The following is a 25252-nucleotide window of genomic DNA, read 5'->3' on the forward strand; positions in this document are numbered from 1 at the left end:
TAAACCAGGCTGACCTTAAACTCGCAGACATCCACCTGGTTCTGCCTCCCAAGTGCTGGGCTTATAGTCATGTGCCACCATGACTGACTAGACAACGTGCTTTAATCAAATTCTACCTCTCCTCTCCCTAGTCTCCCTAGCTCCTCCCATATCCACATCTTCGCTCCCTAGCCCCTCCCACATCTTCCTCTCCCCTTCCTAGCCCCTCCCATATCCATCTCTCCCCTCCCTAGCTCCTCCCATATCTACCTCTCCTCTCCCTAGCCCCTCCCACATCCTCTGCTCCCCTCCCTAGCTCCTCCCATATCCAGTTTGCTTCTCCCTAGCTCCTCCCACATCCACCTTTCACTTACACCAACTTCATGCCATCCTTTTTTTTTTTTTTTAAATAACCTATCAAGTCTAGTTTGCGCTGCCCATGTACTCATAGAGGTGGATCGTCCACTGGAGCATGGTCGACCTACTAAGGATCAAAGCCTTAAAGAAAATTGACTCCCTCTTCCCTAAGTCAGTCCTCCCCAGCTAGGGGTGGGGGCTTGGGAGCCCCTCCCTCCATGTTGGAGCGTCGACTGCCTTGATCTTGTGCAGGCAGCCACAGCTGCAGTGCCGCCGAGTCCAGAGCTTTAACGTGTCCCAGAAGACACCGCTTCGGCCCCTGCATGAGCTCAAGCCATAAACGAGATATCACCCTCTCGACCTTGGTAATTTTGAGACAGGGTCTATATACGGGCTCAAACCTCGTGTTCCTCCTGTCTCTGCCTCCCCAGTGCCAGGGATGTGTGCCACACTGCTGCCCTCTCTCACTTCCCAAGGCTCTTTGAGTTAGTTGGTACTCAGTAGGGCTCCTTGGCTTCAAGTGTGGAAAATAGAGCTCACCAGTGCCCTCAGGGGGACTGAGTCACAGCAGAATGGCCCAGTCGACTAAAACAGTCATCTCCGTGGAAGCACGCTAAGTTAGGAATCAGCGAAGGACCTGAGGCTGGAAATTTAAAAACCCTAGCGTTCATCAAACCTCCTTACCTCAGAGCCAGGGCACTTCCGGAGGGGAACATCTGCTCACCCTATAGGAACAGGTTGTGTAGAGACCCTGGTGGTTTTCACCATTGATATTTCTGTCAGAGAGTTCCAGTGACACATGGTTCTCACAAATTATGTGAGCAGTGACATTTGTAAACACATCTGTTTCCCGGGATCTTGGCCACAGGATCCTGTCATCAAGCGACCCTAAGATCTCACGAGTGTATCTTTCAACCTCCTAGTCACCTGGAGACAGAGGATCTGCCAAGAGGAGGGCAGGGAGGGCAAGCCAGAGGGCAAGGATGCTTGGTACAGTGGGCCATTTCCAGAGGACAAAGCAGGCAGCTCTGGGAGGCGAGAGGTTTCCTCCAAGTTAGAGAAAGCTTGTGAGGTGGATCTGAATCCCCAAGCTGATTCCTGCTGGAGACCCCTTCACGTCTGCTCACTCTCAGCTCGCATCTCTCTTACTCCCAGGCAGCTGGGCAGCAGGGATGTACTGTGACACACTAGCTGGCCGCCCACTGTGCTGTTTCCAGCCCAGTACAGTCAGCCTTGGTGGGAAGACTCACCAACCAATGGCTCAAATCAGCCCCTGGCTGAGAACTGGCTGGGAGCTTTAATCAGCTCACCGTGTGCTGTGCTGCTCTGATGTTACAGGGGGACATCATGGTGTCACCTGACTCTTCCAACAGAAAGGACTTTGACAGCTTAGGTGTCACTCACTTTTTTTTTTATCTGCTTGATATTTTCTACTTCTTCAAGGAAAATGAGAACAGACTTCGACATTCCTCAGGGTGGGGGCCACTCGACACAGAACTTGAAAAGCCATGGGAATGGCTGCCATCGATCACTCGGTTGCTAAGAGTCAGGGGCTCATGATGTACTGGGCTCTTCGCTGTAACAGTCTCTGTAGCCCTGAAAGACCTAGAGTTCTGAAAAGTAGCATTCTAAAAATAACAGGGCACGTAGATGAGGCTGGAGCTGACTGTTCCCATGTTGTGCAACCCAGCTCAGGGACTCTGTGCTAAGTGAAGTCAGCCAGTTACAAAAGGGCAAGCCTTGGGGGCTGGGAGGTGGGGGAAGCAGAGGCTCAATGAAAAAGCGTTGGCCTTGTGCGTAAACGCCCCGAGTTCAATCCCAGGCGTCAGGGGAAAAAAAAAAAATCACAGGAACCGAAACTGTCCTTGTGTCCAATTATCTGAGGTTCTCGGGGCAGTAGAGAACCCGCAGGAGACAGAGCGAGTGCTTACCACCTCCTGGAGACTTGGGAAGTAGGGAATAGAATTCTTCAGCCTGGCAAAACTCTGGAAAGCAGAGGCCGGATGGGGGAGGGGTGGCAGTGCAAAACGGTGAGTGTCTAAAGCCACACAGCTGGACTCAGTCGTGCTTAAGGTGAGCCTGGTGTGGTGGTGCAGTCCCATCAAGAGGACATGGAGGCAGGAGGATCACTTCAAGTTCAAGGCCAACCTGGTCTACATAGTGATACTTTGTTGGGAAACAAAAAATTAAGATCATGGTGGTCCAGATGGTGAGATGACTCAGTGGGTGACGGCACCTGCATCAAGCGGACGACCTTAGATGTAAATTTTAAAATGGGGACAGCGGATGCCTCTAGTCGTCTAGTCATGGAACTACAAGGAAATTACAAGACACAGTGGTAGCCATCATCCGTCAAGCCCGTGTGTGTGTGTGTGTGTGTGTGTGTGTGTGTGTGTGTGTAGCACGTGTATTGGAAAAGATTCATGCATATAATTCCAAACGGTCCTGCCCAAAGAAAAGGTGCAATTACCACCCCCCCTTTTTCATTATTATTTACTTATTTTGAGACAGGGTCTCACTGTGTAGCCCTGGCTGGCCTGGAACTTGCTATGTAGACCAGGCTGGCCCCAGTCTCACAGAGATCTGTCTGCCTCTGCCTCTGCCTCCTAGGGGTTGGCTTCAGCTGCCCCAGCTTTGAAATGAGGTCCTTTTTAAGTTTTTAGTCATTTGGATGTGTGTTTCGGGGTACATGTGTGTGCAGATACCCACTGAGGCCAGAAGAAGGTGTTGGATCTCCCAGGAACTGGAGTTACAGGTGGTTGTAAGCTTCCTGGTGTGGGTGCTGGGAACTGAACTAGGGTCCCCCGCAAGAGCAACAAGTCACCTCTCTAACCCTTTAAATTAGATCTTGTCACCTGACTCCTTAAACTGCCACAGACAGAAACTCTGGCCGGCCAGCTCCGGCTCTCTTTGTCTTGCGCTCTGGCAAGACAATATCATACCTGCTGTTGGTCAGAAAGTGATGAAGCCTTCTGAGGTACGGCCTGGAGACCTGGGCCGAGGTGGAAGTGACCTGGCCACCCTCACACTGCCCTCTCCCCTTGCAGACCTTGGCACCCGCCATCAACTGGTTACCCTTTCTGAATGCCATTTTTTACCCAGTGGAGATCAATGAGTCTGAGCCCATCGTGGTCTACGACAAGGAATACCTCAGACAAGTCTCCACACTCATCAACAGCACCGACAAATGGTAACGGAGGCACATGGGTGCTGAGGGAACAAGTCGGTCTGGGACGGCTCCCTTCATGGCAGCACCCCCTCAGGCAGGGTGGGGACAAGTGACATTCAAACTCAGAAAAAAGGTCCCCGGTGGGCTTCTGTGTGAGGTTCGGGTTCAAATCTCAGCTCCTCCTCTTCACAGCTTTGCAGGCTAAGGATAAGTATCCCATCCTTCCCCTCTCCCACCTCCGTGACACTGTGAGAGGTAGTGAAGAGGAGGTTCTGACATACCAATTTCAATTAAAGATTTATTTATCTATATGAGTAAACTGTAGCTGTCTTCAGACACACCAGAAGAGGGCATCAGATCCCATTACAGATGGTTGTGAGCCACCATGTTGTTTGCTGGGATTTGAACTCAGGACCTCTGGAAGAGCAGTCAGTGCTCTTAACCACTGAGCCATCTCTCCAGCCCCATTTTTTAGATTTTAAAAGCCAGAATATTGGAAGGCGTAAGGTAAAAAGGAGCTCCTAGGAGCCGGAGAGGTGTATGTATAGATAGAACAGTCATATATAAAATAACTCTTTTTAGAAAGGAGTTTCTAGGATGTGTGTATTTATGTTCATACATGTACAGAGGAGAGGTTTCCTGGCCTACGGCATCCCCCTGTCAACAGGACCAATGTTTTGCCCATGGCCTTTGTCATCTTTCCTCGAAGCATCGCAACTCTCTGAAGGCATTTTCCTGGCTTCATAGTATTCCATCGATGATACATGTGTTTGTTTAACCTTTCCCTGGTCAAGGGTTTAGCTTAAATGGACATCTCTGCGCTAAGCCCAGTCTTTGAAAGCCCAGCAGCAGCCACAAATAGGCTTCCTGTGCCCTGAAGTTGGGGCAGAAGGAGCTGCCAATCATGGATCCTTGAGCATGGCTGGCCATGGGCCCCCTCCTCCTAGCTGGGATGGAATAACCAAGCAATGACATTTATTGAGTACCAACGTCATACAAGCGATTACATTAGACACCAAAGGTTTTCTGTGGTAGGAGAGCTGGGCTTGACCCTCAAGAGCTTGTTCGGTGTGATTAGAGAGCAGTAAGCAGCCGTGTGGGCAGGCTAGAGGAGAACCTAGGTCGGAAATGGAGTTTGAAGGCTACCCAGGGGTCTCTGATCTCTCCCTGGTTCTGTCTCTGCAGCCTGCTCAACAACTACATGATGTGGAACCTGGTACGGAAAACAAGCTCCTTTCTCGACCAGCGCTTTCAGGATGCCGATGAGAAGTTCATGGAGGTTATGTACGGGACAAAGAAGGTAAGCGTGCTACTATGCGCACCGCGTATGGGCAGGGGACCAGGGAGTCTGTGATCGGTTGCAGCTGTGGCGGTGGGTCTCCTAAGGGAGGAGATAGGAGAGAAACTCTGAGGGTGGGGGTGGGGGAGGCAGCTGCTGTCCATGGGGGCAAACGAGGGGACCTGAGCCAGCAGAAAGTGGGCAGGAAGTAAGTACACTGGGCCAGAGAGCCAAGAGATATCTTAGCAATGAAACTGATTGGGAGCAAAGGTGGTTTATAGACTCTTTACTCGGCCCCTGCGCTCTATCGATGGCTGCTTCCCTTGTGTGGCATGTGATCCTCACGTGGGGGCCACTATTTTTCTTTCTTATTTACGTGTGTGTGTGTGTGTGTGTGTGTGTGTGTGTGTGTGTGTGTGGTTAGCATATCATGTAGCCCAGGCTGGTCTTGAACTCATAGTGTACCTGAAAAGGATGATCTTGAACTCCTGGTCCTTCTGCCTCTACTTTTCCAATGCTGGGATCACAAGTGTGCATTACCATGCCCAATTGTGTGTGTCTGTGTGTCTGTCTGTGTCTGTGTCTGTGTCTAACTCTTACTCGGTAGCTCTGATTAGCTATGAACATACTATGTGGACCGGGCTGACCTTGAACACACAAAGATCTGTCTGCCTCTGTCTCCAGAGAGCTGGGACTAATAGCGTGAGCCACCGTACCCAGCCCCATACCTAGCGTTTTATGATGCTGGGACATGAATCCAGGGCCCCTTGCATCCCACACTCTAACTGAGCTACATCCCAGACCTTTTGGTACCAGGCTGAAGAGAGAAAGGGGGTCTTACTTTGTAGCCCAGGCTAGTCTCAAACCTCGTCACCAACTCAAGGCCACCATGCCTATCTTTTTTCCCCCTTCAGTACTGGTGACAGAATCACAGCCTCCTACATGCCAGGCAAGCATTCTGTCACTGAGCTATGTCCCTAGCCCTGAGTCTTCTCAGCTCAGTACCTAAAGTAGCCTCCACTGGGCCAGAAAATGTATCTCCAAGGCTCCAGAAGAAAGCACAAGCGCCTGGTGGCACCGTTCTCGGGTGGAAAGGGGCTGGGAGAAGGAAGCTCTTCCCACAAACAGCCATGTGTGTGTCCCACTGGCAGCCATGTGTGTTTTCCAGACCTGTCTTCCCCGCTGGAAGTTTTGCGTGAGTGACACAGAAAACAACCTGGGCTTTGCCCTGGGCCCCATGTTTGTGAAAGCAACCTTTGCGGAGGACAGCAAGAACATAGTAAGTGCCTCTCTGTGTTCAGGGTGCTGGGGATTGAACCCAGGGCCCCACACGTACTAAGGCCCCAGCCCCAGCCCTCGCTGTGGTCACTAACAGTGCTGACTGCGTAGAGCTTATGTCAGTCTGTGGTTAACACAGAGTCCAGCGGGAGTCAAGGGCTCGCCCCCTTCGGTCTGTCACCTCGGCTGCTGTGGAGGGCCTCCCCCCTCTTCTCCAGAATCTTCAACCTGTCTCCGACCTCCAGGTCCGGCCATGATGTAGTTACCTTTCCAGAGCTCCTGTTTGTTTCCGTAGCAACCGCAACCTTTTGGAAACTGTCCCTAGATTTCAAACCTCATTCCATTCAGAATGATTTCTGTGCTCTGGTCAGTCTGGGAATGGCCGAGGATTTTAGCCATCACGGAAGGGCTCACAGTGCACCTGCCCATGTGAGAGGCTCTGAAAAGTCCAGCAACAGAGACTGCGTCAACTTCCTGAAAGTCTGCCTCATCTCACTTGACCCCAGTCCTGTTAGCGGGAGGCCAGCCTTGGCTCGAAGGATCCTATAAGGAGAGGATGGGTAGGAAACATGGATCCTCCCTGACCCAGTCCTGAGTTTAGCCTTTGGCCGGCGGTGTCCTTTAAGCACAGCGCTCCCAGTGATGCAATGTCCTTAGTTAGGCACAGGGCTCCCGGTGATGCAATGTCCTTAGTTGGTGATGCCAGAGCCCAGCCCTCACTGGCGTGGCATCTGTCCCTCAGGCCAGCGAGATCATCCTGGAGATCAAGAAGGCATTCGAGGAGAGCCTGAGCACCCTGAAATGGATGGATGAAGATACTCGGAGGTCAGCCAAGGAGAAGGTGAGGCTACCTGGCAGTTCAGATGTGTGTGGATGCCATTGTGCCCTGTGATTCTAGTGGGACTCAGGACATCCTGAAGGCCCCCGTGGCATAGAGTCAGGGATATCCCATAGCAGAAGGGAAAGGACAAGGGGGGTGCCCACCCTGGAAGGGACTAGGCCAACCCTTTCGTAAGAGCCAGCTCCTGTGTTAAGTAACCCTCGGTCCCTCTCATTCCTGCAACCGTGGCTGTCCTTCATGAGGACCAAGGAAGGCTGTGTGACTCGCTCACCTTCCAGAACCGTTCAGCTCAGAATCAGTTACAATGTGTAAACTTTGGGTGACACATCCAAACCATGATGCTCTCTCGAGGGAAATGACATTTCACAGAATTTACCAGACTCCTTCCAGGAAAAAGATATAGAATCCTTAAGGGGGCAGGAGGCTAGCCCTGCCTCTCCTTGGCACGGACCCTGAGCTGGATCCCACAGAGCTGGGGCAGGCTTGGCCAGCACCATTTGACCCTGTTTTACTCCAATCCCTCCTGTCCAGGCGGACGCCATCTACAACATGATAGGCTACCCCAACTTCATCATGGACCCCAAGGAGCTGGACAAAGTGTTCAATGACGTAAGTGGCTTCCGTCTACCCCTCAAACTCCCTGAAGCCCATGTGAGGCAAGGCCACGGTGGTGGCCATCAACCTATACCAATGTGATGTAGGGCGGGGTTTAGGGATACGGGGCATGAGGAAAGTTTCCCCTGTTCCTCTGTGGTCCTGGGTCAGTGGGGGTCCCTGTCTCCCCAGAGCCACCATCAGCCATTGCTCTGTGGTTATTTCTGGAACACAAGCTCTGGGCCTCACTAGGAATGGCGGCTCCAGGGAGGGAGTGGGAACGGCTAGGGCAGGGTGCCTCCGTGGCACAGCATGTGCTTAGAGTGTGTGAGGCCGTAGGTTCCATCCCCAACAGCATGGGGCAGGAAAAAGGAGGGGAGAACAACCGGACATGCCAATATGTGTCTAACCCTAGGACTCCACAAGCTGGGGCAGGAGGAACAGGGTTCAAGGCCATCTTTGGCTACTTGGCAAGTTCAAGGTCAGCCTGGACTATAAGGTAGACCCTATCTCAGACAGACAGACAGACGGACGGGTCCAGAGCTCGTACTGCTCTTACGGGAGTTGGGTTCTCAGCACCCGCCTTGGGCAGTTCCTGACCTCCTACAACTCAAGCTCCAGTAGATACGACTCCTTCTGGCCACCCCGTCACACACGAGTGTACAGTAAGCATGCATGCATGTGCATGTGTGTACACATACATTTATTAAGTTTATTACTTCAAAGAAAGTGTTTCTTCAAAGGCACAGTGAGAATCAGCAACCCTAAAGCCTCGAGTAAGCAAAGTGAGCCCCTTACCTGCTGCTGCTGCTGCTGCTCCCAGGCATCCTCCTGCCCCTGAGCTCCTCTCTTCCCTCCTCAGAGAATGCCTAGACCTTTAGCTTTGACCTTGAAATGCTAATGGGAAAGAGGAAGCACACTTCCAAAGCCTGGCATCAAGGGGTAATGGAGGAGCTCCTGCCGCCTGGAACGCTAATCAGCTGCCTTGAGTGACTGCAGTTCTGAGCCACAAGATTAGGTCTTCCAAGTTCTCCATTGAAGATTGTCATTTGGGGCACTTTTGACGTTACAGTAGCCTCACCTCCGGGCTATATTTAAAACCCGAATCTATTAAAATTACCTCAGAGGCTGTCAGACTCTGTCTGCAGCTCCAATTCCTTGAGAATCATTTAAAGTGTTCTCGAGTGTCAGGACATAAGATCCAAGGACTCCTGGAGGCCACCAGAAGCTGCCCCAGGACCTGACTTTGCCCTGGGGGCCAGCATCTGACAGCTGTTCCATAGCCAGAAATGCATCTGAGCAAGGGCTGTGCATTTGTCAGGGACAAAGAAGCCAGGCTGGGTGTTAAGGGATGTCAGAGGGTGGAGGTGGGTGTTAAGGGTGTCTGAGGGTGGAGGTGGGTGTTTTAGGGTGTACAAGGCTGCATACCCCAACACTTTCTAAGATAAAGTCCAGGTCCAGGCCCACAGGGAGCTATTTAATTAAATTAACTTTTATTTTATTGCTGGCTCAGGGACAGGGTCTTAACGAAGTCCAGGCTAGCTTTGGACTCTGTAGCCAAGGTTGACCTTGAACTTCTAATCTTCCTTCTGGTCCCTCCCAAGAGCTCAGATTACAGGCATGCACTACCAAGCTTAGCTCTGGGGATGGAACCCAGGGCTTTGTTCATGCTAGACACTCTTCCTGCCCAGCTGTACCCGAAGCCCAACCAAATTAAAATTTAAAAGCCACATAAACATGTTGGAAGTGCTTCAAGTAGTGTTTACCAATTGGCTAGAGGGCTGGAGAGATGGCTCAGTGGTTAAGAGCACTGACTGCTCTTCCAGAGGTCCTGAGTTCATTCCCAGCAACCACATGGTGGCTCACAACCATCTGTAATGGGATCTGATGCCCTCTTCTGGTGTGTCTGAAGACAGCCACAGTGTACTCATATAAGATAAACAAATAAATCTTTTTTTAAAAAAACTGACCATATTGGCTAGGACAGGCATAGGATGTGTCTGTCACTATTGGGCATATTCTTGCTGAAGTCCCAGGTGCCACGTTAGGGCAGGCATCTCATAGCACCGTGACCCTCTCAGGCACCCGTGGGTAATAATTTTAAAGTGTCTTTGAAAGGGAGAGGCTAGGTAAAGGGAGAACCTGAACCCTCCCTTCCAGTCTCTGGCCTTGTGAGGCCTCAGTTCTTGTGGTTCTAGAAGGTTCCCAGCCTGACCGTGCTCTTATCCGAGACTCTGCTCTATTTCCTCAGTACACAGCAGTTCCCGATCTCTACTTTGAGAACGCCATGCGATTTTTCAACTTCTCATGGAGGGTCACAGCCGACCAGCTCAGGAAAGCCCCCAACAGAGATCAGTGAGTTCCCCAAGGTGTGGGCTCCCTGCACACCGAGAGACCCAGAGTGATCTGGCAGGATGGGGGTGGGGCGCTCAGCTTCATTGCTCGCTTGCTGTGAGCCAGCTGTCAGAAGCACCCTCTGAGGGGTGGAGTTGGTTCTCTGACTTGCAAGGCCAAAGGCCAGTGAGGTTCCTGGCTGGGGGCAGATGGGTCAGCATCATCCCATACCTGGCCCGTTGGCAGAGTGGTCGGCAGCCCAGAGCTGAACAGAGCCGCTTCCCATCCCGGCACTGCTGAGTCAGCAGCCCTCAGAGCTTGTTTCTCCTTGACCGTGGGAAGGAAAAGTTTGGTCTTGGATCATTGGGCGGGCCCCCAGTTCCTCATGAACAAAAGTGGTGGCTTTTCCATAGGGGTTTGAAGAAGGTTCCGGATGGGCCCCAACACTGTACCACAGCACCAGCGCCTGAGGGGCTCTTTCACAGCCACAACCTTTCGGGTCAAGGTGTGACCTAGTGATAGAGCGCTTGGCTGGCTTGTGGGAGGATCTAGGCTTGAACCCCAACCGTGCAAACAAACACCAGAACCTCTTAAATCAGAATAACCCAGAGTGCGATACAGTGTCTGTCTTTCATTGTTTTTGAGTTCTTGGCATGTTGTCCAGGATTGCCATGAACTCCAAAGCTCTACTGGTCCTCCTGCCTCAGCGACCCCAGTGCCTCATAACAGGCACATGCGCTGCACACAGCTTTGGGTGTGTTATTTTATTTAGTAAGAAAAAAAAAAAAGGAGTGCTTGCTATAGGAGCGTGGGGACACTGTGATCTGTCACCTCAGTGCAGGCAAAGGAGACAAGATCCCTGGGGGCTTGTCCCACCTGCCAGCTTAGCCAGACTGGAAAACTCCGGGTACCGTGAGAGATCTTGTCTCAAGAAATTGAGATGAGCAGCAATAGAGGAGACACTGAACGATGACCTCTGACCTCTGCTCACACGTGTGCACACGTGCACATGTGCATATATCACACTCACAAATAAATAGCACTCAGGCATACACCACACACAAACACAAATAGATGGGTAGTTGGGTAGGTAGGTAGACAGACAGACTGACTGACTGACTGACTGACTCTAGCTAAGCTTGTATTTTATTATATTCATGGGTAGAGAACTTGCCTGGCATGAATGAAGCCCTGGGTTCTATGCCCTGGTCGCAAAACAGCACAAAGCAAACAAACAAAATCTCTTTTGAAAAGTTAAACGCCCTCTCGGCTCAGTGTCGTTCCTCAGATTAACTTTCTAACTCCAAAAGTATTTTTTGCAGACTTCCTAACCTAGGCAATGACAACTCCCCTTTGCCTCTGGCGCCCTCTTGTGGACAGGAGGTTCAGACACCAGTTTCCTCTAAGCATCCTACCTTCAATGGTACTTCCTCAAGTGGGAGATGGGCTTTTAAAGCTCCGAGGGATATATCGTAGGCAGGGCTGCCAATTCGTCTGAATTTTTTTTTTTTGGTTCTTTTTTTTCGGAGCTGGGGATCGAACCCAGGGCCTTGCGCTTCCTAGGTAAGCGCTCTACCACTGAGCTAAATCCCCAGCCCCTCGTCTGAATTTTTAAATTTAACTTTTTTAGTTGTTCAGCTAAATGTTGATATGCACCCATGAATGTGTTGGTGGTTACTTGGCTGTAGATGTAATGTGGTAAATCTCTCACTATCTTTACACGGCTTCGTGACAGCCAGCAAAATCTTACCACTGTGGTGCTCACCGGGAGGGAACAGAGCCACTGGGCACATGTGGCAGATGCTGTTTTTCTTTTCCCATTCTTCACTGGCTCTCCCTTCTGCACCAGGAAAACACTGAAGTGCTGATTCACGGTGTATGAACAATCTTTAATAATCTTTTCGGTCTTAGGACCCTTCCCTACCCACCCTCAGATGTGCAGTTGTGGATCAGGTCATGGGGTGCTTGCCCAGCATGCTTGGTCCTTGGCACCTCAGAAAAACCAGGCGTGGTGTGCACCCCTGCGGCCTCAGAACGTAGGAGATGGAGTTAGGAACAGAGAAGATAGGTCACCTCCTGCAAAATGGTGAATTCTAGGCCAGCCCTGAAGACGTGAAACATCGTCACCAAAACAAAAACAGACACCCCACAAAAATCTCTTTTTTTTCGGAGCTGGGGACCAAACCCAGGGCCTTGCGCTTGCTAGGCAAGCGCTCTCCCACTGAGCTAAATCCCCAACCCCCACAAAAATCTCTTAAAGCATGCATTCTATTGGTTTTATGAAAAGTTTCTAAAATTAATGTCTTCTCAAAAATATTTTTATGTGCTGGGCATGGTGGTACACACCTTTAACGCAAGCACTCGGAGCTGGGGGAGCAGAGACCGGTGGATCTAGGCCAGCTTGGTCCACTTAGAGTTAAGGGGGCAGCTAGGGCTACACGGTGGACCCCATCTCTCTCTCCCTTCCTCTCTCGTGAGGGCAGGAGAGATCAGGTTGGCTGGGCAGTTAAGATCATAGCCTGCTTTTCTAGCAGACTGAAATACAGTTCTCAGCCCCTCTGGCCTTCGCAGACACCTGCACATACTCACAGGCAGACAAATATGTGCACACACAAATAAAATATGGGGTTTTTTTAATATTTTTAATCACATATATGAGTGTTTTCCCTGATTTTCTGTTTGTATACCATGGGCATGCCTGGTGCCCACAGAGGTCAGAAGAGGGAGGGGTTGGATCCTCTGGAACTGGAGACGCAGATGCTTGTGAGCCATCACACGGTGATGAGAACCAAACCCAGGTCCTCTGCGAGAGCAACAAGTGCAGCCAGCAATGGTGGAGCACGCCTTTAACCCCAGCATTCGGGAGGCAGAGGCAGGCGGACCTCCGTGAGTTCGGGGCCAGCCTGGTCTTCAGAGTGAGCTCCAGAACAGCCAGGGCTATACAAGGTCTCAGAAAAACAAACAAAAATTTACAAAAAAGAAGGGAAGGAAGAAAGAAAGAAAAGAAAAGAAAAGAAACTAAAAGTGCTCTTAACGGCTGAGCCATCTCTCTAGCCCCTACAATACAGATCTTTTATCAGTGGGTAGGTAGATTGTATCTATGATTAAAAACAGAGGTTTGCCTTTTTCCAATTTGTTTTTCCGGACTCACTGGGGGTGGAATCAGTCTTTCTCTCCCGCTGAGCTATATCCCAGCCTCCTCGGTTTTCTTTATTTCTGGTTGAACGGGCAGCTGTGTTCTCATGTGTCCCTCTTTATTCCTCCGCTGTAGCATGCTTTTTTAGAGTATATATAGAAAAGCCAGCCTCACACAGACAGACGGTTAGGAAGGGGGAAGGTTTTTGTTGGTTGTGGTTTTTGGGACAGGGTCTCTCTACATAGCCTTGGCTCTCCTGGAATTCACTATGTAGACCAGGCTGGCGTCAAACTCACAGAGATCCACCCGCCTTGGCCTTCCAAGTGACAGGATTAAAAGTCTTCTCCACCAGACCCAGAAGAGAAGGGGAAGACTTTAATAGTTGCACATTTTCAAAGACTCGTACATGTTCCTATTCCCTTTTTTTTTTTTTTTTTCTTTTTTTCGGAGCTGGGGACCGAACCCAGGGCCTTGCGCTTGCTAGGCAAGCACTCTACCACTGAGCTAAATCCCCAACCCCCATATTCCTTTTATAATTAAAAAAAATTAACTGGGTGGTGATGGTCCATGCCTTTAATCCTGGCACTCTGGAGGCAGAGGCAGGGGAATCTCTGTGAGCTCCAGGCCAGCCTGATCTATAGATGGACTTCTGAGACTCAGGGCAGCACAGAGAAACCTTGTTTCAGGGAGGAAAAAAAAAAGAACGGAAAAAAAAAGTTTTTTACTTATTTTTTTTCTTTTTTTCGGAGCTGGGGACCGAACCCAGGGCCTTGTGCTTGCTAGGCAAGCGCTCTACCACTGAGCTAAATCCCCAACCCCAACTTATTTTATTTATGTATGCATAGCACGTGCATGCAGTTCCTGTGGTGACCAGAAGAGGGCATCAAATCCCTTGAGATTGGATTTACATGCCATTGTGAGCTGCCCTATGGCAGTGGGGAACTGAGCCCAGGTCCTCTGGAAGATCAGGCAGTGCTCTTAGTCACTGAGCCATCTCAGCCCACCCCAAAATTATTTCGAAAGCTCACATTTTTGTCATGGGTAACAGATGACATCAGTTGTTTGCCCAGAGACTATGAACACACTCCACTCATTCGCAAGAAAAATGTTCAGTGTCTGTGTCCAAATGCCTGTGGTTTGCCAGCCCCTCTGGAAACAGGATAAGCACACTGATGTGACACACTGGGTGACACAGATCAAGAGGCTTGTGCTGTGGGGGGCTGGGCCTGATGGGCTCAACAGTTATACTGCCTCTCAGGGACATTCAGGGAGTGAGGGTGGCTTGTTGGCCTGGGTTTGGGGATTGTTTCTACAGTGTGGGCTTTTCTGGCTTTTTTTGTTTGTTTGCACAAGTGTGCTTATTTGCATGTGTGGGTACCATGCACGCCTGAGCTCATTGAGGGGAGATGTGAGCAGTTTCCTCGGTTAGTCTCTACTCTGTGTTAAGACAGTGTTTCCATTTCCTTCTTTTTTTTTATTTTGTATTTATTTATTATATATGAATACACTGTAGCTGTCTTCAGACACAGCAGAAGAGGGCATCAGATCCCATTACAGATGGTTGTGAGCCACCATGTGGTTGCCGGGAATTGAACTCAGGACCTCTGGAAGAGCAGCCGGTGCTCTTAACCGCTGAGCCATCTCTCCAGCCCCTCCATTTACTTCTTGAACCCAGAGTCACTAATCTAGCTAAGCAGGCTTCACACCACCGAACCGTATCCCCAGTCACCTACCCTCTGCCCGTTTTGGGTTTGGCGGTGGTGGTAGTGGTGGGAGGTGGGTTGAGGGAGTTGAAACAGAAGTTCATGTCACCCACGTTGGCCTTGAACTCACTACACAGCTGAGGATGACTTCGAACCTCTGATCCTCCTGCGTCCACATCTCTGCTTTGTTCTGTTTTTTTTTTTTTTTTTTTTTTTTGTTTTTTTTCCAAGATAAGGTTTCTCTGTGTAGCCCTGACTGTTCTAGAACTCGCTCTGTAGACCAGGCTGGCCTTGAACTCAGAGAGCCACCCGCCTCTGCCTCCCAAGTGCTGGGATTAAAGACGTGCGCCACCACCTCCTAACTCTGCATCCACATCATCAGTGCTGGGGTTTCAGGCAGCTTCTGTGGACCTGGCTTTTGGTAGAGCATCTGTGAGGGCGGCCTTAACAGGCCTTAAGGCACATTGAGAGCTGCTGATAGAAGGATCTTGAGCCTGGCACTCAAACGCGTGACGTGACAATGGAGATGACCTTGACCTTTTGGTCCTTCTACTTCCTCTTGAATGCTGGGATTACATCATCCTGTCATCCTGTTTTATACAGCGCTGGGAATTGACCCCAGGGCTTCCCTATGAGGTAGCTCTGGCTGTCCGGGAACTCGCTCTGTAGACTGGGTGGGCCTCAAACTCACAAAGATCCACCTGCCCCCGCCTGTCAGAGTACACCATGCCCAGCTCGGATTCCAGACAGCGGTCACTAAGTCATGCCCCGCTCCCTTTCCACCATGTTTGCCAAAGATCTCACGAGTGCTTGTGGCCTGCAGGTGGAGTATGACCCCGCCCATGGTGAACGCCTACTACTCGCCCACCAAGAACGAGATTGTGTTTCCAGCTGGAATCCTGCAGGCGCCATTTTATACCCGCTCTTCGCCCAAGTAGGTTATGTCTTTTTTTTTTTTTTTTTTTTTTTTTTTTTTTTTTTTGGTTCTTTTTTTTTCGGAGCTGGGGACCGAACCTAGGCAAGCGCTCTACCACTGAGCTAAATCCCCCAACCCCCAAGTAGGTTATGTCTTAACCCAACCACTCCCCAGCCTCAGCAACCCCCAGTCCAGTCTGACCTAGAACCCATAGCTGACTATGTAACCAGCCAGTCTACTTGATCCTTTGGTGCCCAGAGGACCCAGAAGGCCTGGGATTGAGAAGTCGGTTGTGGAAGCAGCGGCCTTTGTAACCCTGGCCTTTCCCTCCTGACTTCTCTTGACTCTGGATGCCCCGGCAGAGTGGGGATGGGAGGAGCGGGTCACAGAGTCAGGGTCCTTCTGGAGCCAGAGAGTAGACATTCTGCCTGTGTCTCATGCAGGCAGGCTTTGAAAGCCATGGCCCTGGATTTGAATCTGAGGCTGGTATTTACAGTTTCGTGTGTCAGTTAGGCAGAAGCTGGCCTGGCCCCACCCCCTGCCCATTCGTGAGACCCAGCTCTGCTGAGTGACTTGGACACGTGCCTGACCCCCTGAGGACAGAGTTGACCGTGGCTAACTCTCACCAGCCTCCTGCTATCTCCAAGGGCACATTCCCAGAAGTCCCTGCAGGTCTCTGCTGTCTCGGGTCACGTACCTGGCTTCACCCTCACTTGTGTGTTCCTTCTCCAGCGCCTTGAACTTTGGTGGTATCGGGGTCGTTGTGGGCCACGAGCTGACTCATGCTTTCGACGATCAAGGTACAGGTTGCTTGGGGCCCCCGTTCTGACAGAACCGGCCTGCTTCCAGCCCCCCCTTCACTTCTAAGGAGATAAGGATCAGTGTTCAAAGCTTGGCCGATGAACTTCGGCCGCTCTTGTCACACATTCACACCTCTCTTATCCATACCGTGAATGTGAGGATCCCATGTACCAGTCTGGGGTTACTCCGAAGCCCCTGCTCACTGAGAGCGCTCTCGCGTAGAGGCTGTCAGTTCTCTGCCATTCTAGAAACTTCTCTGGTCAGAGAAATGGCAGTCAAGCCTCATCATGAGCTAACACTCAGACTCCCATGTATTGCCCCCTGCCTGGGGGATTCCATAGCCCAGAAGGAAAGGCTGGGACCTACCTGTGGTCTTGGTACTTGCAGCCCTGGCTAGGCTAGGAATCTATTCCTCAGGGTCAGGGCCAGTATTAAAAGCCAGCCCTGGTCCTTTGAACTTACCATCAGTCGCTCCTGTCCACATACCCCAGAGGAGTATCCGTGGGTCCCACTGAGTGACCACTCTCACCGTCCCCAGGCCGGGAGTATGACAAGGATGGGAACCTCCGGCCCTGGTGGAAGAACTCGTCGGTGGAGGCATTCAAGCAGCAGACCGAGTGCATGGTACAGCAGTATAACAACTACAGTGTGAACGGAGAGCCCGTGAATGGGCGGCACACCCTCGGGGAGAACATCGCGGACAACGGGGGACTCAAGGCAGCCTACCGGGTATGTCCGCTCTCCACAGGCACTGGGCCAGGACTGAGTCTGTTCAAGTGTCTCGTCGGCCGAGAGGACAGGTGGAGGGGCTGAGCGCTGACTGAGAAAATAGTGAGTTTTGGAGCTCAGCCCACACAAACCTCCCTGCTGGAAACCTGCCTTCCTGAGACACGGGGAAGGATCAGGCCCACTGCACAGCCTGGCCACTCCTTCCAGACAGAAGTAGGGGCCTGGGTGGGAGAAGACCTGTATTGGCTACTTTTTTTCAGTGTGAGAAAATAACTCGGCAACTTAAGGAATAAAGAATTCGTTCTGGTTTGCAGCAGGGAATACAGTCTGTCTGTTGTAGGGGAAAAGGCATGGTGGCAGGAGTCAGGGAGCTGACTGTTCACATCGGCTCTGAGGTCAGGACTTAGAAAGCAAATAGGGGTCTGGAGAGATGGCTCAGTGGTTAAGAGCACTGACTGCTCTTCCAGAGGTCCTGAGTTCAAATCCCAGACACCACATGGTGTCTCACAACGATCTGTAATGGGATCCTTGCCCTCTTTTAGTGTGTCTAAAGATAGTGACAGTGTACTTATATACATATTAAATAAATAAATCTTAAGAAAGCAAATAGGAAGTAGGCTGGGCTGTGAAGCCTGGAGGCCTGCCCTCAGTGACTCACTTCCTCCAATGAGACACCACCTCCTCAAGATGTTCAGCCTTTCCAGACAGCAGCACCATCTAGTAACCCAGTGAGGACATTTCACATTCAAATCATAGCGAGGACACAGAGAGAGTCCTGGGGCTGGCATCATTCACCTGAGTTGTGTGACAGAGAACCGTTAACACCTGGACTGGTAAGCCATTGGGAAGGTGAAACCAGGTGACTTGGACCCACTCCTGACCCAGTGAGGCCCTCGGAGATGTCAGCTGAGTTAGGTAGAAGAGAAACCTGTCTGGGAAAAGGTGTGTATCTGGCAGAGGGCAGTACAGAGGTTCTTCCTAGCCATGACTGTGAGAGTAGAAGTTCAGAAAAGCAATGTTTACTGGAGCCATGCTGCAAGCAAGCTAGGCTCTGGGTCGCCAGCAAGCTCAAGATATGGTGTTGGCATCTCGTCTCCATTTTGCAGACACAGGAACTGAGTTCAGAAGTATGTCATAGTTGTAGTCTATGCTATGCATAGTCTATGCATGGTTGTATAGCCTCTGCTCGTCAAGGGGCATACATCGAGAGCCTTCTGCCCTCCTGTGCTGTGTTTGAGGCCCTAGAGAGAAGCTGGTAAGTGGGAGTGCTCCCACCCAGCCTGCGATGTGCACGGAGGCAGAGGTCAGGCAAGAAAAGCCTGGTGAGAAAAGGGAGAGTCTGTCTGCTATTGATTGTGGGACAGGCACTAAATGGGGCCAGCGATGGATTATGGGAGTCTCTGGCCTTCTGGCAGGAACGACGTTTGAATTACGGCCTACCAGGGATCTCCGTCCAACCTTTTGCCATTACAACAAGATGTTATTGCCAATAAACATCATGCTTGAGAACTGCACAGTTGGGGGCCAGAGGTGCCTTTAACTCAGCCGTTAAAAGCCGTGGCTGATCTTCTAGAGGACCCGGGTTCAAGAGGCTCTGACATCCTCAGACAGACAGACGTGCAGGCAAAACACCAATGCACATGAAATTTAAAAAAAAAAAACAAAAAACCAAAAACCGCACAACTAGGTTACAAAAGCAATCTGGTTGCAGGTAAAGCTCTGGGATGGAGCCCTTGTCTAGCTTGCATGAAGCCTGGGGTTTGATCACTTAGCACACTGTAAAAACCAGGCTGTGGGCCTCAGCCAGTGAGCCACATTCAACCTTCCCGCTGTTTCAAGGAACACTGCCGTGCCCGTTCATGTGTTATCTGTGGCTCCATTTTAACTCTGAACAGTTGAGTGGTTACGGCAGGGACTCGGTCCACAAAACAGTGGAAGGTCTACTCTCCCAGCTCGCACAGAAATCAGCCATGGCCACACAGGAAGGCCCCCTGAAGCCTTCGCTTGGGAAAGGTGTCTTTTCTGGATCATCTTGAGTCAGGGTAACAGTCAGACAGTGGTTGGAGGGTTGTCCAGGCAAGAGGTGTGGGAGCCGGGTGACGTGGTCAGGGATCTGGGAGGCTTGGTTTGATTGAAGGAATCAAAGACTGTTGAACAGCTTGGGGAAGGGGAGGACTGTTGACTATTGATTGGGGAGTTCTATGCACACTTGTGTGTATGCGTGCGTGCGTGCGTGTGTGTGTGTGTGTGTGTGTGTGTGTGTGTGTGTAGGGGGAGTTGGAGAGAGCTGTCATTCCCATCTGCTATGTCTAGTTTGAGGTGCATCTTGGGTATCTGGCTGGGACCATTGAAATACACACCTCTGGGAAGAATCTGGAGCAGGAAGCATACGTTTGACAGCAGGAATGATGTCTTTTAGGCCATAAGGTTGAGGACTGAATTCATCCCCTTCTGATTGAGAACACAGAAGGAAGTTGACTCCCCAGCACCCACCTCTTCCCCTAAACCTCCACAAGGAGCCCCTCCTCACCAGTGTCATGTCTGAACTCTGGTGTTCTCTCCTCCCAGGCGTACCAGAACTGGGTAAAGAAGAACGGAGCTGAGCAGATACTGCCCACCCTGGGTCTCACCAGCAACCAGCTCTTCTTCCTGGGATTCGCACAGGTGAGCTCCCCTAGGGGAGGAAAAGGAGGGTGTTCTGTCCTGGGAGTGGACAAGAAGCTTCAGAGCCAAAGGCAGGGTTCTCAAATGGCACCTTCCAAAGCCATCGGACGGTCTTTGGGACCAGTGTTTTTCTTTTTTTTTTTTTTTTTTTTTTTTTTTTTTTTTTTTTTTGGTTTTTTTTTTTTCGGTTTTTTTTTTTTTCGGAGCTGGGGACCGAACCCAGGGCCTTGCACTTCCTAGGTAAGCGCTCTACCACTGAGCTAAGTCCCCAGCCCCGGGACCAGTGTTTTTCAACCTGTGGGTCACATCTTCTTGTGGGCAGGAGGGTCAAAGAACCCTTTCACAGGGGTCGCCTAAGATCATTGGAAAACACAGATGTTTGCATTATGATTCATAACAGTAGCAAAGCTACAGTTATGAAGTAGCAACGGAACTAATTTTATGGCCGGGGTCACCATGCCATGAGGTGTTAGGGTCTCATCATTAGGAAGGTTGAGAACCACTGCCCTATACTGAGGTGAGTTGTGAGGAAGGACTAAACTTGAAGGATGCTGGAGAGAGATAGCTCAGTGGTTACAGCACTGCCGTGCTTACAGGGGACTTGGTTTGGTTCCCAGCACCCTCATGGTGTCTCACAACCATCCATAACTCTAGTTTCCATTGGGCGGGGGCAGACGCCCTCTTCTGGCCTCCGAGGACACTGCACACATGTGCCACGCAGTCAGGCAAAACACTCGCACGTGTAAAAGAAGACCAAAAATTTAAAAATAAAACAAAATGAATGGTAATGGAGATGCCTTTGGGTAGATGTAGCCCAGCTGAGCACCCCCTGATTGGTGACCCCAGTGTCATCCCAACACTGCTTAGCCATAAAGGACGTGGCAGCACACGGCTAGAATCTCAGCACTCGGGATAAAGAAGCGGGAGGATCAGAAGTTCAAGCTACATAGAAAATTTGAGGCCAGCCTGGGCTACATAAGAACCTGTTTCAAAAAATATATCTTGTGTCCTGTAGATGAGTAAACAAAGTGGACTAAGATCCCTGCTAGGTCTAAGATTCTAGAAATTTCTTTCTTTCTTTTTTTTCTTCTTGTTTCCTCTTGAGACAAAGTCTCACTGTGTAACCCAGGCTGGCTTCAAATTCACCGAGATCTGTCTGCCTTCTGCCTCCCCGGTGCTGGGATTAAAGGCTTGTGCCATCATGCCTGGTTCTAGAAGTTTCCTAAATTTAATTTAGTTTTCCTAAATTGCCCTGGAGTGTGTGTCCAGCCTTCTGTTGGTGCCTGGAATCATCAGGCTGTTAAGCAAAGGGATCAAATCCTCTAAGGCGTCTGAGTAACGTTTGGCAGATTCATGTGTGCGGATGAGCCAGGCACAGAAGAGTCAGAGCCTTCGCTCTGGCTGGAGGGGCAAGGGGCAGAAACCCCTAGCAGAGAGGGGCCACCCGTGGGCGTATCTAACCCCCTGGCCTCCCCACTCCACCTGCTCCTGACTCCCTGGAATCTTGGGGCCAGTCCAGCAGCTTCAGGCCCCCACAGTGACCCAGCTTCCCTTCGTTACTGCCCCACCCCCAGGTCTGGTGCTCGGTCCGCACACCAGAGAGCTCCCACGAAGGCCTCATCACCGATCCGCACAGCCCCTCCCGCTTCCGGGTCATCGGCTCACTCTCCAACTCCAAGGAGTTCTCAGAACACTTCCGCTGCCCGCTCGGCTCCCCCATGAACCCTCGCCACAAATGCGAAGTCTGGTAAGGGCTGAAGCGCAGAGAACACAGGTGGAAGAAGGGAAGGGGCCTGCAGCCAGCTCCCGGGAACAGGGCCGCGCTGTCACCCTCCTTCCAGCCCCTCGGCCGAGGGCCCCTTCCCCACCCTGGAGGGTATGCAGCCATCTTGTCTAAGCCTATGCCAGAGGCTCAGCACTGGAAGCCAACATTTGACCCCCTTCGAAGCTCCGGCATCCCAGACACCCTTGAGTGATGCTATACCGGGCCTTTGGGTGTGTCAAGCTGGTGGCTTGCCAGCCCTGGGCCTCACACTGACAATGGCAGTGGGACAGGACCCTTTGCCACGTCCAATGCCAGATATACCACAATACCACTGTGTCAAATGCTTTAAAGATATATTTTTTGGGGAGACTATTTTTTAAGCATTATGGAATACACTGGAAATCTTCAGGGAAAATGCATTTAAAACACTTTTTTTTAAAAAAAGATTAGTATATTTATTATGTTCTCTTTTTTTTTTCTAAACAACCTGCGGACAAAGGAAACCCCACTGATTGACCCCAGGGGACCCCAGGCTGTTGAGCAGGCCACCAGTTTGAGCACTGCTTTAGCCCATTGTTGGTGTAATTGCTTGTGCAGTCAGGAGATGTAGGGGCCAGGCAGAAGGGGTGGCCAGCTGAAGGGCCTGATTTATGGGCATGGCCTTCTCTGTCCTGTCTCCGGAGTCCAACCATGGGAACCCCAACAAGGACGGGCTGTTACCCAAGTTGATCCCTATGGCAGTACAAAGCCAGAGTAATGGCCTCCGTACAACCGGGGGACCCCTGAACACTCTGGACAACATCACAAGAGCCCGTCGGGGCTGAGACCCCACACCCCATCAGATGCACACTATTGTCCAAAGATGTCTTGTTTTGGTCCCACCTCTTCTGGCCTTGGGACCGGTTGCCTCTCTGTAGCAGTTCTGACATCCTGAAGTGGTCGCCCTCTGTACCAGGGGAAAGGGGAAAGAGAAAGCAGTCCAGTTCTCCCTCCAAGCTCCGTAGCCTGTAGTTACCCTGGCTTGGCTCCTGGGACCCCTTCTCTAGTGCCTTACCCCAGGCCACAGCCCCTGAGCCCCTTTGAGGAGGCAGCATTTGTCTTGCTTTCTCAGTGGAGCCCCCAAGTGTCCTGACTAGAAGCCAACACCATAGCCCCACTCCCAGAAGCCCCAGGGTACCGTCCCAAACCCTACAGGACAGCCATTCCACACATTCCCCACCCCACCCCCCTCTGCAGCAGGCCAAGACTGGAAGGTTCCCAGCCCCATCGGGCTCCAGGGAATGGCAGGATGTCATCCACCCACAGCATCACCTAACAGATATGTGGGCCTCCACTAAGTGGCGCTCACTGAGGTTTTCATGACTGCTGTAGGGAGCAAGCTCTTGTGACCTGTGTGTGAGGAGCGCAGTAGAAGTGCCCATCACAGCCCCTGGCAAGTCATGCCCCCACATAGCACAACACACACACACACTCACCTGGAAGCCAGAGTCCTCCTTGGCCAAGACGCAGAGACAGTGTAGTCTCGGTCCTGCTAGCGTAGCGATAGTCTTAGCACTGGGATGGGGAGCTGCAAGCCGGTGTCTGGCAAGGTTCTTGGTCCCTGTGAACACATTCGAGGTCTCAGCTCTTCGGGGAAAAGTAACACAGGAAGCAGGAAGGTGCTGGAGCCACGCCCTGCCACACAGGGGGGACCTTCTGGGTGGGATCATCTGCCCTTTCTATCCCCTCGCCCTGCTTCCCCACAGGTGGCCGTCCTGGATGCCAGTATCTAGAAGCAGGGTCCTGAGCTGGAGTTAGCCATGCACGCATTGCTCAGGGTGTGCAGGGAGCCAAGGCAGGAAAACCCAGGCTGGTTAGGGATGGATGGGTGCAAAAGCAGCATCCCGACCCCTGCCCCTCCAGAGATTTGAGAAGGGCAGAATTAGGAAGGGCACCCGCCCTCAGAAAGAGCCCTCCTCTCAAGCCCGGAGTTTCCCTGCAGGCACAAGGACATGGGGTTTGGAACTGGGGACTCTATTTTTTTGTATTATTGTGTTTTGTGCTACTGTAGTTTTGGTGTGGCACCTATTATAATTAAAATAAAGTACTTATACCAAGAGCTGGGTGTCTGGGTGTCGGTCCTTGGGGGATGTGGGTCCTGTGGGACTGTGGGAGGGACCCTGGTATAGGTTGATGTCAAGACTGTACATGATTGGACAGTAGAGAGTAGGGCAGGGAAAAAGTTTCTGTAAGGCAGGAGAGAGGAGGAAGGAGGGTTATCAAGACAGAGTCTACAGAGGAGGATGGTTCAGATTTAGGAGATTTAGGTGAACTAGATCGATTTTATCTTGTCTGGGTGGGTGGTTTATATCTTTATCAGTTGGCAGTGAATTTATTGTGTGGATGAATTGTGGATTGAGAATTTAACATGGAAATCTGGTTGCCATCCCTTCCAGGGGGTGCTTGGGTAAGTACTCCCTGCCGATGTGAACTGTGCCCCCACACACACACGCAAACACACACACAGGTGCACCCATGAGCACATGTGCACCCCATATATGCACACACACACACACACACACATGCACACTGTGAAAGTCACATTCCCATTGTCTTAGAGCAAAGGACTTTCCAGTCCCAGATGTTTGGGTAGAGTAGGGAGTTTTGAAGAGTTTTGAGAAAGAACCAGCCATTTTCTACACAGTCTCTGTCTCATAAACTCCTTCAAGGCCCCACACAGCATCACCTTCTCTGGGAGGCCCATCCTCACCTCCTAGTCCACACAGGCTTCTCTCTCTCTCTTTTTTTTTTAAGATTTATTCATTTATTATATATAAGTACACTGTAGCTGTCTTCAGACACACCAGAAGAGGGCATTAGAGCTTATTACAGATGGTTGTGAGCCACCATGTGGTTGCTGGGATTTGAACTCAGGACCTCTGGAAGAGCAGTCAGTGCCCTTAACCACTGAGCCATCTCTCCAGCCCCGACCCTAAACTTCTGATCCTCCTGTCTCCACCTCCCAAGGGTGGAGATTACAGGTGTGCACCACCACACTAAGTTTATGAGGTGCAGGGAATGGAACCCAGGACCTCCTGCTGAAATGTATGTCCCCTGTCCCTCCCAGGTGAGCATGTCATGTGATGACCTCAGAGGTAAGTATGTCACACTCGAGACCGTGGTGGTACGGAGTAAGAGCAAGGGAGTGCATTTTGATCGATTTGATCAAGCAATGGATGAATGTGTATCTGGGTGAGGAGTTACACCTGGCGCACACGCGCACACTGGCACTCACACCCAGCGTGCCACAAATTAAAATAAAATAAGTCTTAAAACCAAACAAAGCTGGGGTTGGGGATTTAGCTCAGTGGTAGAGCGCTTGCCTAGGAAGCGCAAGGCCCTGGGTTCGGTCCCCAGCTCCGAAAAAAAAAAAAAAAACCAAAAAAAAAAAAAAAAAAAAAAAAAGCAAACAAAGCAAAGACCAAGCATGGTGGTGTAGGCCTTTAAGGAGGTGTCTCTCAGTCTCTCATAGCCATGGCTGGCCTGGAGCTAGTTAGATAGACCAAGCTGACCTCAAGCCCCAGAGATCCACCATCTGCCTCTACTCCTCTCTCATAGCCATGGCTGGCCTGGAGCTAGTTAGATAGACCAAGCTGACCTCAAGCCCCAGAGATCCACCATCTGCCTCTACTCCGAGCCAGAGACTAATGGGGCACAACTACAGCTGA

General features: G+C 51.1%; 1 protein-coding gene across 5 annotated transcripts in view; it reads left to right on the plus strand.

The window, feature by feature from the left end:
• Ece1 (endothelin converting enzyme 1) overlaps positions 1 to 23643 on the plus strand; it is a 102140-nt gene extending 78497 nt beyond the window's left edge. For 3 of the 5 annotated variants that reach the window (XM_087551456.1, XM_087551457.1, XM_087551458.1), the window contains 11 exons: positions 3384 to 3526; positions 4691 to 4805; positions 5953 to 6063; positions 6805 to 6903; positions 7435 to 7512; positions 9749 to 9852; positions 15494 to 15604; positions 16319 to 16386; positions 16926 to 17116; positions 19685 to 19780; positions 21355 to 23643. In XM_087551456.1, coding sequence (XP_087407582.1) covers positions 3384 to 3526; positions 4691 to 4805; positions 5953 to 6063; positions 6805 to 6903; positions 7435 to 7512; positions 9749 to 9852; positions 15494 to 15604; positions 16319 to 16386; positions 16926 to 17116; positions 19685 to 19780; positions 21355 to 21531 — 1293 coding nt within the window. In that variant the 3' untranslated portion in view covers positions 21532 to 23643. 5 annotated transcript variants of the gene reach the window in all.
• The last annotated feature ends 1609 nt before the right edge of the window (positions 23644 to 25252 follow it).

The sequence above is a fragment of the Rattus norvegicus genome, chromosome 5 (genome assembly GCF_021556685.1).
Source record: "Rattus norvegicus strain SHRSP/BbbUtx chromosome 5, alternate assembly SHRSP_T2T, whole genome shotgun sequence".
Lineage (NCBI taxonomy): Eukaryota > Metazoa > Chordata > Mammalia > Rodentia > Muridae > Rattus > Rattus norvegicus.